Consider the following 17,278-nt stretch of genomic DNA (forward strand, 5'->3'; position numbering starts at 1 on the left):
CATGCCCAGTAGGCCTATTAAGCATGACGTAACAATACACGCAATATTCAATCACGACAAGTTACGTCATTCCCAAAGTATAATAATCTCTTCATTGTTTTTCAATTCGCCCATCGACAACGTCACACATTAAACGTTACTCGTGGAGATACATGCCCCTTATTCGCTGCTAACTTGATAACTACTTATTGCCTCCATGTGATGCGTGGTGGCAGCAAAAATTCTAGATTCCCGTTTATACCGTAATAATTAAGTAGATGCTTTGTTGGATGGTGTTCTTGGCATTTGGTAATTCTTCTTTGAGACGACATTTCACCTGCTGTCCACGCCTCCTCCGTATTGAGGTGTGATTTCTAACGCAACGTCACAAGAAAGGTTGCTTTGTCCGGAGTGAGTAAGTGGTGACTCGCCGTTTTCTGTCATTTCTTTCATTCCGCTATACTAACGAAGAACTGTTTTGTTGTTGTTGTTTATTTATGTTTAAAGTGTCCATCGTAGAGATCCACGTATGCTCCCAATGAGTATATCATTCTTGATAATTTATTGAGTTGAGATTTAGACTAAGATTAAAACACTTGTTGAGTTTACTTTAGACATTCTATATTTGCAACAGATGGCTGCAGGGAATCCTAAGTGAGACATCTTTGGTTATTGACGGGCTTTCTCTTTCTCGTGATAATTTACGTACAGTTTAATATGCTAACTATTTCATAATGGAGACTCTCAAAACTAAATTGTAGTCTTAACTTCACCAGTTCTCGGCGCTGTGACACTCTACATGCTTTATGACACCCTATGCCATTTATTTTCTAATGCGCTTCATGATAGAAAATTAATGATAATGATTAATAATGACATAAAGTTTTGCTGGGACGTCCAGAGACGCTCATTGCGCTGGCACAGCAACAGTTCCTTCGGATATTTCTGCGCGACGGCGTCATATAAAACCTCTATTACCATGATTACTATCATTTATTAAAAGTTGATTGTGATGTAATCATTTCTTTTTCTCACGCATCCCCTTCCCATACATCCTTCTTTACCAGAAAAACGAGAATGTTTTTTTTTCATGCCCATAAACAAGGTCATGATGCCCTGTTAGACTCAACTTAACTGAAGTCTTGCTAATGACCATCATGCCGTAGAGGGAAAATCCTTCTGAATTCCAAGAGGGCCTTTCGATTTGTGCTAAATGGGCACAATCGACTTTTCGGACAAGGTAGCCTGATGAACTGTTACTTTTAACGGTTGATATTAGGGAGGGTTGACACCGAGAAACATAAGAACAAAATATTCAAGCAAAAAACAAAATAAATCGAACGAATAAAAAGTTAATCTGTAAAAGTAAGTACAATCGTTTGTATAAAACTGTATATAAAAGCAGTGCAGTGTGCTAATTTTCAGTGGTACATTGGAATCTACATATAGAATAATTTTTGATGAGGTGATACTCAATATATCCTTCTGTTATTGCCAGAATTCTGAAATCACCTTATTTTCATCAAATATTGATTTCATTTTTAAGCAATACAGTGTCTAGAAATACAAGCAGGATATAATTTTATACAACTCCATGTTGCACAGAACACACTACCTTTATGTATATATATATATATATATATATATGTATATATAATAATAATAATAACTAGCATTTAGTACGCTCTCCATAGTTAACTATATCACAGCGTTTACAAACGAGTTTAAAACAAGAGTACATAATAATTACAATAAAAGTACATTCAAAAGAAATTAATAGGAAAAGAGGTATGTTTATATAGATATATATACATATAATATATAGAATGTCATTTTTTTTAAAGCAGGATAAAAGAGCATCGTACTTTGAATGCCTTGCTCTTGGGCATAGGTGCCACGGCCGGGGATCGAACCCCGGATTTTCTATGCACAGCCAGGCGCCTTAGACCAGTCGGCCACGGCATCTGATGTGATATCACTGTTGGATATCAGTCTTTACTGGCAAAAATAAATGGGGTTACACGTATAAAGAATCACGATATATGTCTGTTGGATCCTTCAAGATTCAGGAATCCATGTTTCTTCGACAAATCTGTTCAATTTGGACCGTTTAAAAGAACATGTTGAGCCTGATGTAACTCGACGTGGCTGGAACGACGGCCTCTCGGCTCCCACGATTATCGCCCCCAATTCAATTTGCCGCATCCAATCCTCCTGCGATACCGGAAAAGAAGAAAAAGGTCACTAAATGTGAGGAAGTCATGAAACTTCAGGATCATGGAGAATTTTCTGCTTTGTCGCCTCAGCCCCTACACCGCTTCCAAGGGAGAATAAAAGGCGCCTCTCGAGAGCGCGGGACCGGGAAATATGCCATGATACGATAAATATACTTTATTATTGACCGAATGACGTAGTGATTATCATGCTATATTGAGGGAGGTATGGGTAGCAATGATGTTATAGATAGATAAAGATTTTTTCGCAAAAATTAAAAGTGCATGCTGCAATAAAAGAAAACAATACTTGGTTACGGCTAATGAAATCGTGACATTTTTCTGTTAATGTATTGATGTATTCAGTAATCTTTTTACGTACATCTTTTTTATTACCAAATTTTGCATGTATTTATTAATAAACTTGCCTGATATTACATTGAGTTTGTGTTCAATAGATGTTAAGTCGTTCATATAATACTCAAGTCTGAAAAGATAACAATACCAAGAAAACACTACGCAGGAAGAAGACAAAATAGTTTGGACATTGTCTCAAGGGTTTACTTTCCTACAAGGTCAATCTAATCGATCAAAGTTCTCTTTAACCACACATCCGCGACCCCCTAATCCCAATAATCTGAATGCAACACCACGAATATGAGGGGGTGAGCTAAAACGCATTGATTTAAACCACGAGTGACACTTTAGTGGGGGGAAACGAGAGTATGCTAACCCTCTCAAAACGCAATGGGCGCCAAATATGATATTTGCCCTCCCGTCTCGACTATCAGCTATGGAAATAGGCAAGGTCTTAGATAGTCGGTATTCACCAGTGTTTGGGAGTACTTGTACATGGTATCTATATATCAAATACCTTATTTGTACGTGTCTCCTTAAATTGTATCAAGGATCGAAAAGGGTGTCCCCAATTTAGATTTGGAACATTTACTCGATTGGCCTCTCTTCAATTCACCGTTGAAAAAAGGAGACGTATCATCACGTTCCGTAGATTCTTTAATGTAAATGTTTAGGATTTCCACATGTCATGATGAAGAACAAAGTATAATAATTTTCATGAACTTGCCTTGAAAATTTAAAAGTTAAGAAGAAAAAATATACACCTAACTGTATCACGTCAAACAGCAGTAATGGCATGTTTTTTTTTACATATGTTTTTAATCTAAATCTGTGGTAAGTGATTGAAACTGATCCCCGTGACTTGGGTAAATGTAAAAAAAAAATGACAAATGAAAGAGCACAATTTCACATAGTGTGCTTTTATAACATGTATAGTGAACAGTATGATGACATGCATGTTCAAGCTCTTAAATTATTGAATTTAAAAATATAGAGAGTATTTCACTTATTGGGCTATTTGGAATATGGGATTTACGCTGCTAAAGTTCCAAACCCAAAAGTGCATACACAAGTTCATATTGTGTTCACACTCTGTGAACATTCTTTGAACACTCAGTGAACACAATATCAACACACTGTGAACACACTATGATCACTCTGCGAACACTATCAACACACTATTAACATACTGTGAACACACTGTGATTACACAGGGAGTACACTGTGAGCACACTATCAACACACTGTAAACGCACTATGTGCACACTGTGATCTCATTGTGAACACACTATGAGCACACTGTGAACGCACTGTCAACAAACAGTGATCAAACTGTGAACACACCGCGAACGCATTGGAACACACTGTCCTCCACACTAAGAACACACTGAACATGTTGTGAGCACATGTGAATACACTGTTGGACTTTTCTCTTTTTCTTCTGTAGGGATATACGTGTGCTAATTGACATCAATTTGAAAACCTTACACGGGTTACCGTCGGCTTGATAATAAAGATCTTTATATGATAATAATAATAACGTTTTATTTACCCAGGGTAGCCACTTCAGTTAGGAAACTGCTCTACCAGCGGGCCCTGCATAACATTATATGTTATTATTACCCTTCTCCAATCTAAATGCTGAGCGCCTAGCAAGAAGGCAGAAGGTCACATTTTTATAAGTCTTTGGTAGGACTCGGCCGAGGATCGAACCTACGACCTCCCGTTCATGAGGCGGACGCTCTACCACTGAGCCACCATGTCCGGTCTTATCACATTCTGTATCTTTCTTGGACAAGTGTTGGTCCTGAAAAGGATCATCCAAGCTCAACGTTTCCACAAGTGTGTTCTAGTCGTTTTCAAGAACGTTTTCAAGTTTGGGTTGTCCTTTTCAGGACCAACACTTACCCAAGAAAGATACATGGTGTACCGTGAAAGCTACTACACTATTCTTCTTCGCCGTGGAAACCCTCAGTAGTTACATTATCACATTTATTCCTCATTTTGTTATTTTTATTCTCTTTTGTGTTTTTTTTTCAACCGGATAGGTCACCGTGTCCACATGATGGAAGTACGATCTAGTGTTACCGCGGTTACGGTTCTATTGGCTCTACTCTGTGCGGTAACAACCGGTGATGAATACGTCCCAGCAAAACTATATGTCGGTAAGCGAGGTATTTCCTAAAATTGGGCCAGAACCCCCCCCCCCCCCCGCCACCCAGAAAAAAAATGCTGTGAATATTGAAAGAAAGATGATTTTTTAAAAAGCTATTTTTGTATAAGATTTTAATGAATTAATGCTCTTATCTATGGCACATTCGCGATAAAACATCTCTTTTGACAAGTGTGCAAGAGAAAACTGAACAAACTTCGTTTTCATGAATTGTTCAATAAGGTAACCAACACGTACCTCGTATTGGCCTTGTTTTTTCCGACTAGGAAATAATGTTAAAAGGAGCGGAGTTCGTGGCAAATGATATGTTTGTGCGGAAAAAACTTAACGTTATGTAAATATTTTTATATCGATGGCTGAGAAATATTATATATATCTATCTCGCAAAATTGACGGCCAGGAAAAGGGTGTATGGTGTAATAATCTCAAATCACAAGAACCCTAAATGTGAATTTAGCTCTATTTGGAACAAGTTTTCAATATACCCACATAAAGATGCATGTTTCATGTCTCGTGGAATACCAACTGAAGAGAACATTGGCATAATAATAGTTTTTGTTCTCTTTTTTTTCTTTTCTAATTCTGACATTTAAAATCTGCCAGCAAAATGCCAACACATCAAAATATGTATATGAATTATTATCCTGAACATAAGATGATAATAAATGTCGTTAAATACTCACATCAATGCATGGAATAATCAGCATATTCCCACGTTCTTTTATTCCACATTAATTTGCTCGCTTGGGAATAAGTAGTGTTTCTTTCATGCCGTTTTCTTTGGGAGAGGAGTGAAAATCATTGGCGTGAATAACGATGATCTCATGTACGAGACCAGAAGCACACGTGACGAGAGACAGTCTCCAAACTCGTGTTGTACCCATGTGTTTTATGTTATGTTTATTTTTCATCATTCGTGAATTCTATTGTACTTCAATCAATTTATTTGTATGTTTATATGTTTACACCTATTTTTTTACTCTTTATCAGCATTCTTGAAATTTATTTTCCAATATTTTCATATTTTTTTTTATTATTTCACGTTCTTTTCACTGTCTTTAAATCGTTGCAAGCCTCTAACACGTGGATAATTCCAAATATTGGTATTCATTTTCAAACCTCGATTCAAGCAGCCAAACGCAAAAGTGCAAAATGCATGACGCCTTAAAAAAGATATGATCTAAAGTTTACCTTCAAAGCATCAAAATAAAAACTCATTTCCAGTAAAAAAATAAATACCATTTGAAAATAATAAATCTTAGAGTAAAGCTGTAGCTTTTTATGCAATAATGGAAAGGGTCAGTAAATTTTATTATTGGTAATAATTGAACGATACATTAGTCGAAAGTTCAGTAAGTGATATCAAGATCGATAATAGAATGCAAGAAAAATAGTGTTTCGGTGTGAGATATTGTAAAATTCGTTTTTTTTCAGGATGACATGATCATTCGAAGAAAAAAGTTGTCGATTAAGTTGTTTTGTCGCGTGCCTGATTCTTTTTTTTATACTTTTCATTACATATGCCTTACATTAATGAAATAGTACAGAAAACTTTGCTATTGTTATCAGATTTACAATGCGTTATCGTCATAATTTTTATTATTACAATTATCAGTATTAATAGCTGATTGATTTTATATAATTCTCATTGAAGCAAATGTATATTTTAAAAAATACATTGTGATAATATCAATTTGCTCCATTTACATGAGCAAAAAGAGAATTCGACCTCTATTATTTCCAAAGTAGTCAAAACCTGCTCCAAATTACCAGAAACGTATAACGTATTTCCCATCTTCGTCAGCGATACCGCACAAAGCTCGGCATGCTCGGGGCTCAATGTCAGCCTTTATCCTCACCATTCTCTTAAATGGAGGTGCGTGTATTAAATCTATTTAGGCAGATGATCAATTGATCACGTTTAATTATGGAAGAAGTCGGCTTCTGCGTCACGGGCTTTGTGTAATTTGGCTCGACAATTATCAACAATATCATAATTACAGATATTCAGAAATCGCCCTTGGCAATGTCATGAAAATGAGATTGAAATGTCAAAAGCAGTAAGCGATGCCGAGCAATTGAATACTCCGAAATGGGTCAATTGACATTAAGTCACATTAAAAGGGAAAAATAAAAAGTACGCATTTTTCTCCAAATTGTTGATTCTACCTACAATGTAGAATCAACAATTTGGAGAAAAATACGTACTTTTTATTTCTCCCTTTTAATGTGACTTAATGTCAATTGACCCATTTCGGAGTATTCAATTGCTCGGCATCGCTTACTGCTTTTGACATTTTCAATCTCATTTTCATGACATTGCCAAGGGCGATTTCTGAATATCTATACATTAGAGGCCAGGTCATCCACAAATCAAGAGTTTTATAGTAATAAGATGATTAGTATAGCCATTGAAAAGAAAAGAATAGCAAGATCAGTAATCGATGGCATGTGTTATTTTAAGTGTTTCAAATATACTTTACAAGGATTGAATAGTATGATGGCATTAAGATTAAGATTTCATCATTTATTTCATTCAGAAACTCTCTTTGTCTTTTCATTGCAGTATTGCCCTTTATGGTCGGGTTATTTTCATAGAATTCGGAAAAATGGGACCTTCCATCAATTTTGATTATTAATAATAGTCCTTATTGCACTTGGACTATTCAATTAGGCGTAATTACGTTATTTTTAATGTGATTTAATAGAAATGTTGATGATAACGAAAGTGCAAACTCATAGAATCTATCATTTTTTAAATTCAAAACCAATCATTTTCAAGTAGTATATTCGTTTACAATTGCCTAAGTTTAAGTAAGGATTATATCTATATAAATATATATATATATATATATATATATATATATATATATATGTATATATATATATATGTATATATATATATATATATATATATTTCATTCATGATTTCAATATTTCAGCATTTGTCGATCCATTGAAATATGCATTAGCATTGAATGACATACAATTATGATGTCATAGTTAATACCCCTTACGACCTCATATAGGCCTATTACTTAAAGTTTCCTTTGTTCTTATATTCGCTCGGCACAGTAAATCAATGAAAACAGCATCTAGGCACCATTTCATCGCGCATTAAATTAATGAATGTTAGCTTTAGTAATTGCATTTTTCTATCCGCAAAACTACCAAAATGAGGAAATTAAGCTCGAATTCATTAAAATGCCATTCATAAAGCATGCAGCTTCCCCAACTAAATAACAAGAGCAATTTGTATAGGTTTCGTTAACAATGACGGAAACGTTTTAAAAGCAATTTGCGTTGTAACGCATCTATGTACATGACGTAGAACAATCATTTTCTGGTATTGACAAGGGGGAAAATGGGGAGTTTTTACGAGATAAAAAATGTTCGCTGTAACCTAATCAGGAAAAAGAAGGGGGAGAGCCTCATATAGAACGCAACGAAGATCGGAAAAATTGGTCCATCCCCCCCCCCCGATATTTGAACTATACTCAGCAAAGATTTACACACGGCGCTCGACAAACGCTGCATGCTTAAGTGCTCATTAATTGTGTTTTTTCTCCACTATTTTTTAAGAGTGTATTGAGGTTGTGGAAGTTTGTCATCAGTGATAATTGGACGCCGAAATTTGATACTGTTTGATATCAAGGCTTTCAAGAAACATCCGTTGAAAAGGGGGAATTGCTGAATAAAGTAGGGCTAGGCAATGAACTAGAGTTTATACCTCATGTTGTTGTTGTTATCTTTGTTTAGTCCATGTTCATTGAATCCAAAATGTCGTTCTCTGACTGACTAATGCCTTTACTGTAAAGAAACTTTATGATTTCACGAACATAGGAGTGCCATCAGTTGCAACTTTCATAAGAAAAAAGAAGAAAACGTGTTTTAAAAAACCTGACCATAAACATTGTGTAGATTAGGAGGAAATGGTAATGAATGTGACAAAATTTGATTTGCTCATCCTAAGTTTGTTTGAATAACATTCTTCATCCGTCATTGTCTTATGAATACATTTCGAGTATTATCAATAAAAAATGTAATCATTATAGAAATACCCGGACAATTTTGTTTATATTTCAATATATTTTCTTGTTTATTGCAGAGGCAAATCCTGTACCCACATACGACGAAGAGGGCGTTGCAACCCAACAAAATCGGGATGATGACATACAAGATTTGTTGATGACTGTTATAGCGCGCCTTATACAAAACATTGATCCTAATAAATTAGACGAAGCGGATACCCACCGACTACTCGCCGCAATCACCGGGCTAAGTCCCCGACAACAATCCCACCTTGGAAAATCATTATTGGACGTAAACCTTGATCTAGCCAACACTGATATCATCATCCCTGAGGACGATAAACGCAGCCGATGTCGCGGCCGGGGATGCAGGAACGTCGGTGGTCTTAACCCGAATGCCAACTTACGCCCTCTACCGTTTGGAAAACGATCACGATTCAGCGGCGCCAACAAGAATCAGGGATCATCGTCATCAAGCGATTTCTCGAACAAGAGAGGGCGCACTGTTAAAAATAGGCTGAGGGAAAGAGTACCGCACTGGACCAGATTACCGTTTGGTCGTCGATAAAGGGGTAATAGGGGGTCCCATTTCCTTGATAACTAACGAACATGTGATTTAAAAGAAAATTAAAGACCACTGGCACATTTGATACATGGTCATTGCTTTTAAAATGCCTTAGCATTATAGTTATTTCGGCCCGAGTATACTTGTTACACATTTCGTGTAAAAAATACAATTTTACAATTAGTATAAATATTAGTTGTTTCATTCTTTCGTTATTGATATTTTTCATATTAAGTATTGGAAACAATGTACCATTAATGTTTACAAAGATACAACTTGAGAATGTTATAACAAATCATTCTGTTTCTGTTCTAAATGATCATGAGGGATAAAACGATTTTAATGAGTAAACTGAGCCTCTACCCCCTATTTATCTTAGATAATTATTAGTCTCCCGTTTCCTATTGCTCTCAATCTTTGCACTTACCTGTATGCGCTCTATCCTTCCCCTCCCCTTTCTTTCCTATCTCCCCCTCTCTTAACATCACTCTCTCTCTCTCTCACTCACTCACCCACTCTCTATCTCTCTCTCTCCTTCTTCTTCTACTACTACTACTACTACTACTACTACTACTACTACTACTACGAAACTATATACCCTGCCGTACTTGCTTATCATGCAAATCATTATATTTCAAATTCGTTCAGATATACAATATTATTTAAGATACATTTTTGTTTCGAATTCGATCTAGGAAATAAGACCCGATTTCAATTTCATAAATTGTGTAGCAGCCGACACGCACGGGGTACGACATTGACCCTACCTTAGAGATGCACGTCTTCATTTTAAACTTTACAAATCTTAAAAAGGCTTCCTGTAGCGTAACTCGTAGACAAAATTAAGCCCAATTCATTTCTAAGAATCCATGAAGACCAATATCCCTGAACAGTTGAAAAGTTAAACGTGTATTTCTTCATATTTGAAGGGGCTATTTCTTTTCTTCCATGAAAAGAAGATAAAGAGAATAAGAAATCAACTAAAACGTTAAAAAAAGATATCGTAAAGATATGATTGGGATTATCTTTAAAAAGGCCCCCCCCTCCCCCTTTCTGGATTTGCTGCACGCAACGTTGCGCCTATCACTTAAGATATGTACCAAGTGTTCACCTGTTATAAGGTAAGGTGTTGTAAACTTGGCAGTGTGAAGGTGCCGATTTGAGCCTCTTAAGAGTGGGAAGGGTGAAATGTTTGCACCATAAGTGTAACTCGGTGTAAAACTCAATTTAGGCTGTAAGACCTTCTTGTCCATTCTTGTGTTTTCTTATAAATCAGGAAAATACGATGTTTGACCCACGATCGAGTATTGTATCATCTATTTTCTTGTAACAACGAATACTGATGTTAGTAGTCTAAAGAACTTGCATTGTTTTAATTTACATGATTCCGATCAGATATGGTGAATGGTTTATAGATGCATCATGATTAAAATAATCACGATGATTCTCCACGAGTTATGAATTAAAAATGCATATTGTGTGTTATCGATCATTTTCATAAAGGTCTCCTTCCCGGGCTGATATTAATTTACATTTAATAGCACGTTTAAAGAATATACATTAGTGTGAGACTTTTTTGCTGGGGGATATTGTGTTTTATGTTCGTTAAGGAGGGGAACAAAATGGTGACGGTGCAGAAGAACATGATATGAAAAAGGGTTTTGTGAAAATCAGTCATGATGAACGGTTTTCATTTAATCAGGTTCATGAACGGTATTTGATGTAGAAATTTTCTGAGATAAATTACTTACGTGTGGTTCAGGTGCTCTGATTGATTGCAATGTGAAATTAAAGCTCCGACTCTATTTATTTTGAATTTTAAAGAGCCAGAAAAAAACTGTAAATGCTAGGCAAAACATTAATATTATCCTTAACTAAGAAATTGATCCTACGCATTCAACAATTCAAGTGTCTATTGATAATGTTTGCTCTAATTGGTGCAGAATGCTGTAAATACTGATAATAAAAGTTTGCCATGTTAAAATATATAGAATGAGTTTAGAGGAGCGCCTTGAGCACATATCAACGTATCACCATCATTCTAATGGGTAAAACATGCATTCCATGACTTTAGTATAATTGTGGTATTCGATGACACTCGAGTACAGTTCACATTACTGGCTACCAAAGCTGTAGAAAAGCTTTTTACGATAAATGTTTGCTGGAATTTTAGAAGAAAAAAAAGCATATGTAAAAGTATGTGCAGGACAAAAGGAAAACCTTGACCGCTTTAATAATGATAGATGGGCTGTATCATATGTATACATATATATTTATTTTTGTCCAACCCTTACTATGGGTGTTATGAAGGAAGAGAATAGACTCTTTATCTGTTATGTAAATGTATGTACATTATATTGTTATTGTAATGATTACATTATGCGGAATATTACTGTTTTGAAAATGTCCAAATTGTACTACGAACATGACAAATGCATTTTCTTTTTCTTTCTTGCTTTGTTCTGGAGACGCATGTAATGTCATGTGAAATAACTTGTGAAACGTCCTTTCATGGAAAATATGATTATATACGTATATATTAAATTACGGAAAATGAATGAAAATTACCTGTTGTTAATGTCGTCAATGTGTCTACATGCATTTTGATCACAACCTAAGAAAAATATAGTCTCTCTTACCCTCTTTCTCTATCTTTCTTTCTATTTTTATTCCCCTTTTCACTTTGTCTCCCACTTTCTCACTCTCTTTGAGCTAATTCTTAATTCAACACAACATCTTTTTTTCGTGTCCCCACCCCTTCTGTGTGTTTTTATTATTTTCTCCCTCAACCTTTTTTTAATCTGCATCTTCTATAATGAAATACAGCTACAATAAAACTAATAATAATAATAGCCAATTTTTCATAAAGCGCTTTTCCCAGAATGGATTACCCCGGTCATTGGTAGTCTGCTATGCAGACTCTGAATGGCTCGTGAAGTGGGATCTGAAAGGGCGAGCGAAGCGAGCCATTTCACTCCAGTAGACCTAGTCTGCTATGCAGACTCCTTGAATCAACTGTGATACACATACTGCATATGGTGGGTCTACAGTCGCAGACTAGGTCATTGGATTCATTGACGACAGTGCACAATTTCCGCTCCCTGGAGAGCATTCGTTGCATTCATCGCAGCCTCATTATGGCGCTGGCAAAATCAAACATACAATATCTTTCGCTTCCTACCGGGTACCCATTTAGCACCTGGGTCGAGAGTGGCAAAGTGTGGATTAACGCCTTGCCAAAGGATGCTGGACCGCGGTGGGATTCGAACACACGACCCTCTGCTTACAAGGCGAGAGTCAGAACCACTACACCACGGCTCACCACCGTAATATAATTAATAGTTTATTATCGCGTCTTTTATTCAAGTCGCCCCCCCCCCCTTCCCGCCCTTCCTCCCCCTCGCTTTCCCTTAAAGGTTGATATCGTTCTTTTTTAATCCTCGTTCCAGCTGCCGTGATATGACCTGATACGATCTGATAAGATCGCCAATGGCAACCGCACACCTTACGACTGGCTTACGATGCGATTACTGAACAAACTCCGATTTGCTCTTTTTGTTGAAATTCAAATGAAGAGTATTCTTTTATTTGAGGTTCAAATTTATTGTAACGATACTAATATGACAATATTGGATGCCTGCAAGCGTTTATTTTGGAGTAAAGACCAACTTGGTTCAACTCGCAACCAATCGTATGATTGCTATGACGTCATTACGACTAGATATTATCTTCGATTTGATTCTAATAAAAGGCTGATAGCATAGACACAGATTTAACTATAGGTATTTGTACGATGATTTATATTACACAGTAATATATTCCATGTCTCCATACACTGCAAAACTCCTTTGTTGATTTAACACCGGCCTGGAGTCTTTATATGTCCACGCCAGAGAAGCGGTAAACAACACCAGTTTGGTTTTGGTCTAACACCAGATATTTATTTATACAACATCAATTTGTATTAAAATAGCATCGGTTTGATTCCAAACTGGTGTTGTTTCAATACTTCTCTGGTGTGGACATATATAAATTCCAGTCTGGTGCTAAATCAACACCGGAGTTTTTGCTGTGTACTAGCATCAAATTCTGCGAAGTTCTATTCCCAAGTCGGGTCGTAGACAAGTCGTAAAGTGTGCGGTTGCCCTATAAGATCACTCCACGATTAAGTGCGCCGTTTGAAATTGTAATTCAAATAGTGACAGCTGCAATAAAGCCCCTTTAACAATTGACGTACGAGCTGTTTACGACCGCCTGCAACATTTTTTTTCTTTCTTGTTGTTGCATGATCGATCTCTTGGTGTCTTGCGATCACTGGCAGTCGTTGTAGACGATCGCACAAACTAGAGGTGGTCGTGACTGGTCACATCTGAACTTTGAAAATATTCAAAATCCGAACGCGATCAAATACGATCAATTCATTCGCGTCGTACCCGGGGTCGTACCATCGGTCGGGCGATCATCGTGCGAGTGTTATTCGACCTTGTACGACTTGGTCCGAGAGGATACACAACTAAGTCATGTAAGTAGTCGCATTTACTCGACTGGAGGTCGTACAACACTTGCACATGTGCTAGCGACCTAAATGTACAGAGACCTGTCTTGCGACTGGGTGCGATAATATATGAGCCATAAGACTGTTGCAATACCGATCGCAATAGCCTACAACATGGCACTACCGTTTCATTCGCATGTATGCGACCGTTCCACTCACAATCCCTCGTGCAACACTCGCATATGATCGCACGAGCATATAAGCATATAAGAGCATATGCGACTTACTCGTGCAACGGGCTTTACTGGTTGTTTTTGTTGTACGACAGCTGTTGCATATTATGTGAAATCCTCTGTGCGATCTTATGAGATGACTGGCGATTGATGCCTGTTGCAGCCTGTCGCACGACCAAAAGGTCGCAAATGGTCGTACGTCAATAAAGGGGCTTGGTATTACACTCTGTACCTCCCTCTTCGTCTTCCGTCGTCTCTCTCTCTCTCTCACAGGGGCCGCGGAACCGCAGGAGGCTTCAGCCCCCCACGTTTTTCCAAAACCGTGTACAAAAACGTAAAAATGACCATATTGTGATTTTTAGCATGGCCATGACAGCCCCCCCCCCCCACTTTGAAAACTGTTCCGCGGCCCCTGTCTCACCTTTTTTTTCCATTTTTGTTTCTGCTCCCGTCCTTTCCTTCCTTTACCCGTATCAACAAAGGACAATAAATAAATCGTTTAAAGATAAATCACATATTTTATTGCGAGATTTAAATCGAAAATGCTAAATGAATGCATTTAAATATAGAACTTGATATTTTAAAGATAAACGCACTGAACAGATGGCGTAAGGGTCGGGGAATGCATCTGGACAAAATACTCATTTTGTTAAGGAAATGAAAAAGACAATATAATTTTATATGTTAATATGGGATTAAAATAAAAGCATATATACATTACTAAGCCTCAAATTGCCCAAGGATCAATACTATACAGCGCGTCCCCAAAAAATGTCCCTCTGACATAGGACTGAATTAATTCTAAAATGTGGTAGGATTCTCAAATAAATATTCATGAGTAGAAAGCTCATTTCATGTTCTAACTTTTATGAAAATTTCATTGGTCGCGCTTCAGCGGTTTTGAATACACACTATGTTGCGTAACAATGGTGCATTTTAGCTCATTCCAAGTTTGCAGCATTGACGCATTTCTTCATTGTCTATGGCATGTTAACCCCCATTCTTACATCCAGGATCTGAGCAGGGATAATTCCCTAATCATATCTAGGCTCATCAAATCATAAACTTGAGCATGTTCAGAAGGACAAGAAACATAAAAATTAAGTTTGTTTGATGATTGATAAGGGGAATCAGTGCACCAACTTGAAAGAAAATGTGAATGATGGATGAGTAAAATAAGCTGAAAAGGGGAGAATCAACAAGTTAATCACCCTTTGCAAAAAGGAACTATACCAAATAAAATTTTGACCTTTTTTTCTTTTAAAAAGTTACACTGAATTTTTGAACTTGACCTCAGTAGCTAATTAACTAAAAAAAAGTAATGAAAACAAAAATGCAGTATTGTTGGAATTATGCATGAAACAGACATGACCCGTTGTCTCAATCATGGTGCATCTCCCGTTTATCAAAAATGAAATGAACTGTCAAATACTATTTTTGCCCTTCTGAACATGCTCAAGGTTGTGATTCGATGAGCCTGGTTAGATCATGGACATTTCCCTGATCAGATCAGGGAATTCCTTGGTCAGAACAAGGAGATAGAGGTGATATCTCCTTGGTCAGAATGGTCAAAGGGGGTTGATATGCAAGAAAGTGCAGAACACAAAGCAGTGTTGCATGCATACAAATTTGGAATGGGTTGAAAAGCACCACTGTTACATAATAGGCTGTGTATTCAAAAACCACTGAAGCGAGACCAATGAAATTTTTATAGAAGTTAGAACATGAGATGGGCTTCCTATATCTGTACATTTCATTGAGAATAATGTTTATTTTTTGAAGTTATTAAGCCGCATATCAGAGGGACATTTTTGGGGGACGCGCTGTACACATTGATGTCAGAGAGAACAATACAACAAACAGGTTTTCTCGGGTTAATTATAATCATAATGATATTTACAATGACAAAAATGGTGATGACGATGATGATGATGAATAATGACAAAATAAATAGCAATAATAATAATAACAATTGTAATGATTTTAGTAATAATAATGATTTTAAAAATGATAATAAAAATGACGATGACGATTTTAGGATTATAAGAGGCATGAGAAAATAGCAAATTCTTTTTATGAAGATAATGTCGAATATATTAAGAACCAAAAAGTACAAATAGGGAAACAAAGATGATCTCATAAAAAGTTTTTCCCACCTTTTTTTTTAAATCGAAGGATGAAATAAATTTCGTTTCCTTTCCGTAGAACTGAATTCAAGGAGAGCGAGGCGAGCCCCCCCCCCCCTTTGCTCTGGTTATAGTTTCCGTTCCCATTCCGTGATATGATTTAGGGGCGTAATTAAATATCTAATTGTCTACTGAATGTGTTTTTATTACAATTTGAATCATTCATATTTGATAATTACTTTTTGACAAATTTAATAGCAAAACTACGTTAATGCCCTAAGCGAAATCTACAGTGAACAGCATAAAAAATAACACTCCCGGCATTTTATAATTATGTTTGAATTACATTAAAAAATAACTTTATGACTGACAAAGAATAATGAAATGCACTTGAAATAACAAAGATTCACTAAAGTGTTGTTTTTTTCTCAAATATTATCCAGACGACTCTTGCGAAATCATACCAGCAGACTAATTTTGAACCGAGTGCGATACATTAATAAAAGAAACCTTATGAAATATGCATTTCTAATGAGGTTGTCTTTGATAATCACAATCTTTCACTACATGGAGATCAATTGTATCGCAAGATCATATCTTGAATTTAAAGACTGATTCAAAGAAGATTATAAGTCTTAACAGCGAAATAGTTTTCTGAATAGTCATAGGTGTTTCTCGGAGATAGTGAATATGACATAATTGCACTTAATCTTCTCCGTTTCTACGACCAGTCAAAATGTTTAATTGGTAATTATGGAGTTCTCCTTTAAATGCGAGTCAATAAGTTTAAGAACAGGACAGCGATATGTTTTCATCATAAACAAAGTAAAGTTTATAAACATAATTTGAAGAAACATGATATAGATTTATATTTCTCATGATAAACATACATAGTCAGTATAGGCTAATCTTAATTGCACATATTCATTTTCAACAAAATATCAATATCAGTATCTGAGTATGGTTCCATAGTCAAACCCAAATATAAATAAAATATTTACATTGTAAAGGCGACTGATAATTGTTTATTTTGATTAAATGGGGGTAAACTTATCCTGTACTGTTGATCAGTATATCTTATTTACATGTATCGTGTGTTTTTTCTA

General features: G+C 36.2%; 1 protein-coding gene across 2 annotated transcripts; it reads left to right on the top strand.

The window, feature by feature from the left end:
• The first annotated feature begins 105 nt into the window (after positions 1 to 105).
• On the top strand, positions 106 to 9,361 carry LOC121421316. 2 transcript variants are annotated; one of them, XM_041615998.1, is made up of 3 exons: positions 106 to 394; positions 4,598 to 4,714; positions 8,831 to 9,361. In XM_041615998.1, exons 2-3 carry the CDS (start codon positions 4,612 to 4,614, stop codon positions 9,319 to 9,321), a joined length of 594 nt encoding a protein of 197 aa, XP_041471932.1. In that variant the 5' UTR covers positions 106 to 394; positions 4,598 to 4,611; the 3' UTR covers positions 9,322 to 9,361. The 2 variants fall into 2 exon arrangements, with proteins under 2 accessions (XP_041471932.1, XP_041471933.1); XM_041615999.1 differs by having other exon boundaries at positions 106 to 390.
• The last annotated feature ends 7,917 nt before the right edge of the window (positions 9,362 to 17,278 follow it).

The sequence above is a fragment of the Lytechinus variegatus genome, chromosome 9 (assembly GCF_018143015.1).
Source record: "Lytechinus variegatus isolate NC3 chromosome 9, Lvar_3.0, whole genome shotgun sequence".
NCBI classification, from domain to species: Eukaryota; Metazoa; Echinodermata; class Echinoidea; order Temnopleuroida; family Toxopneustidae; genus Lytechinus; species Lytechinus variegatus.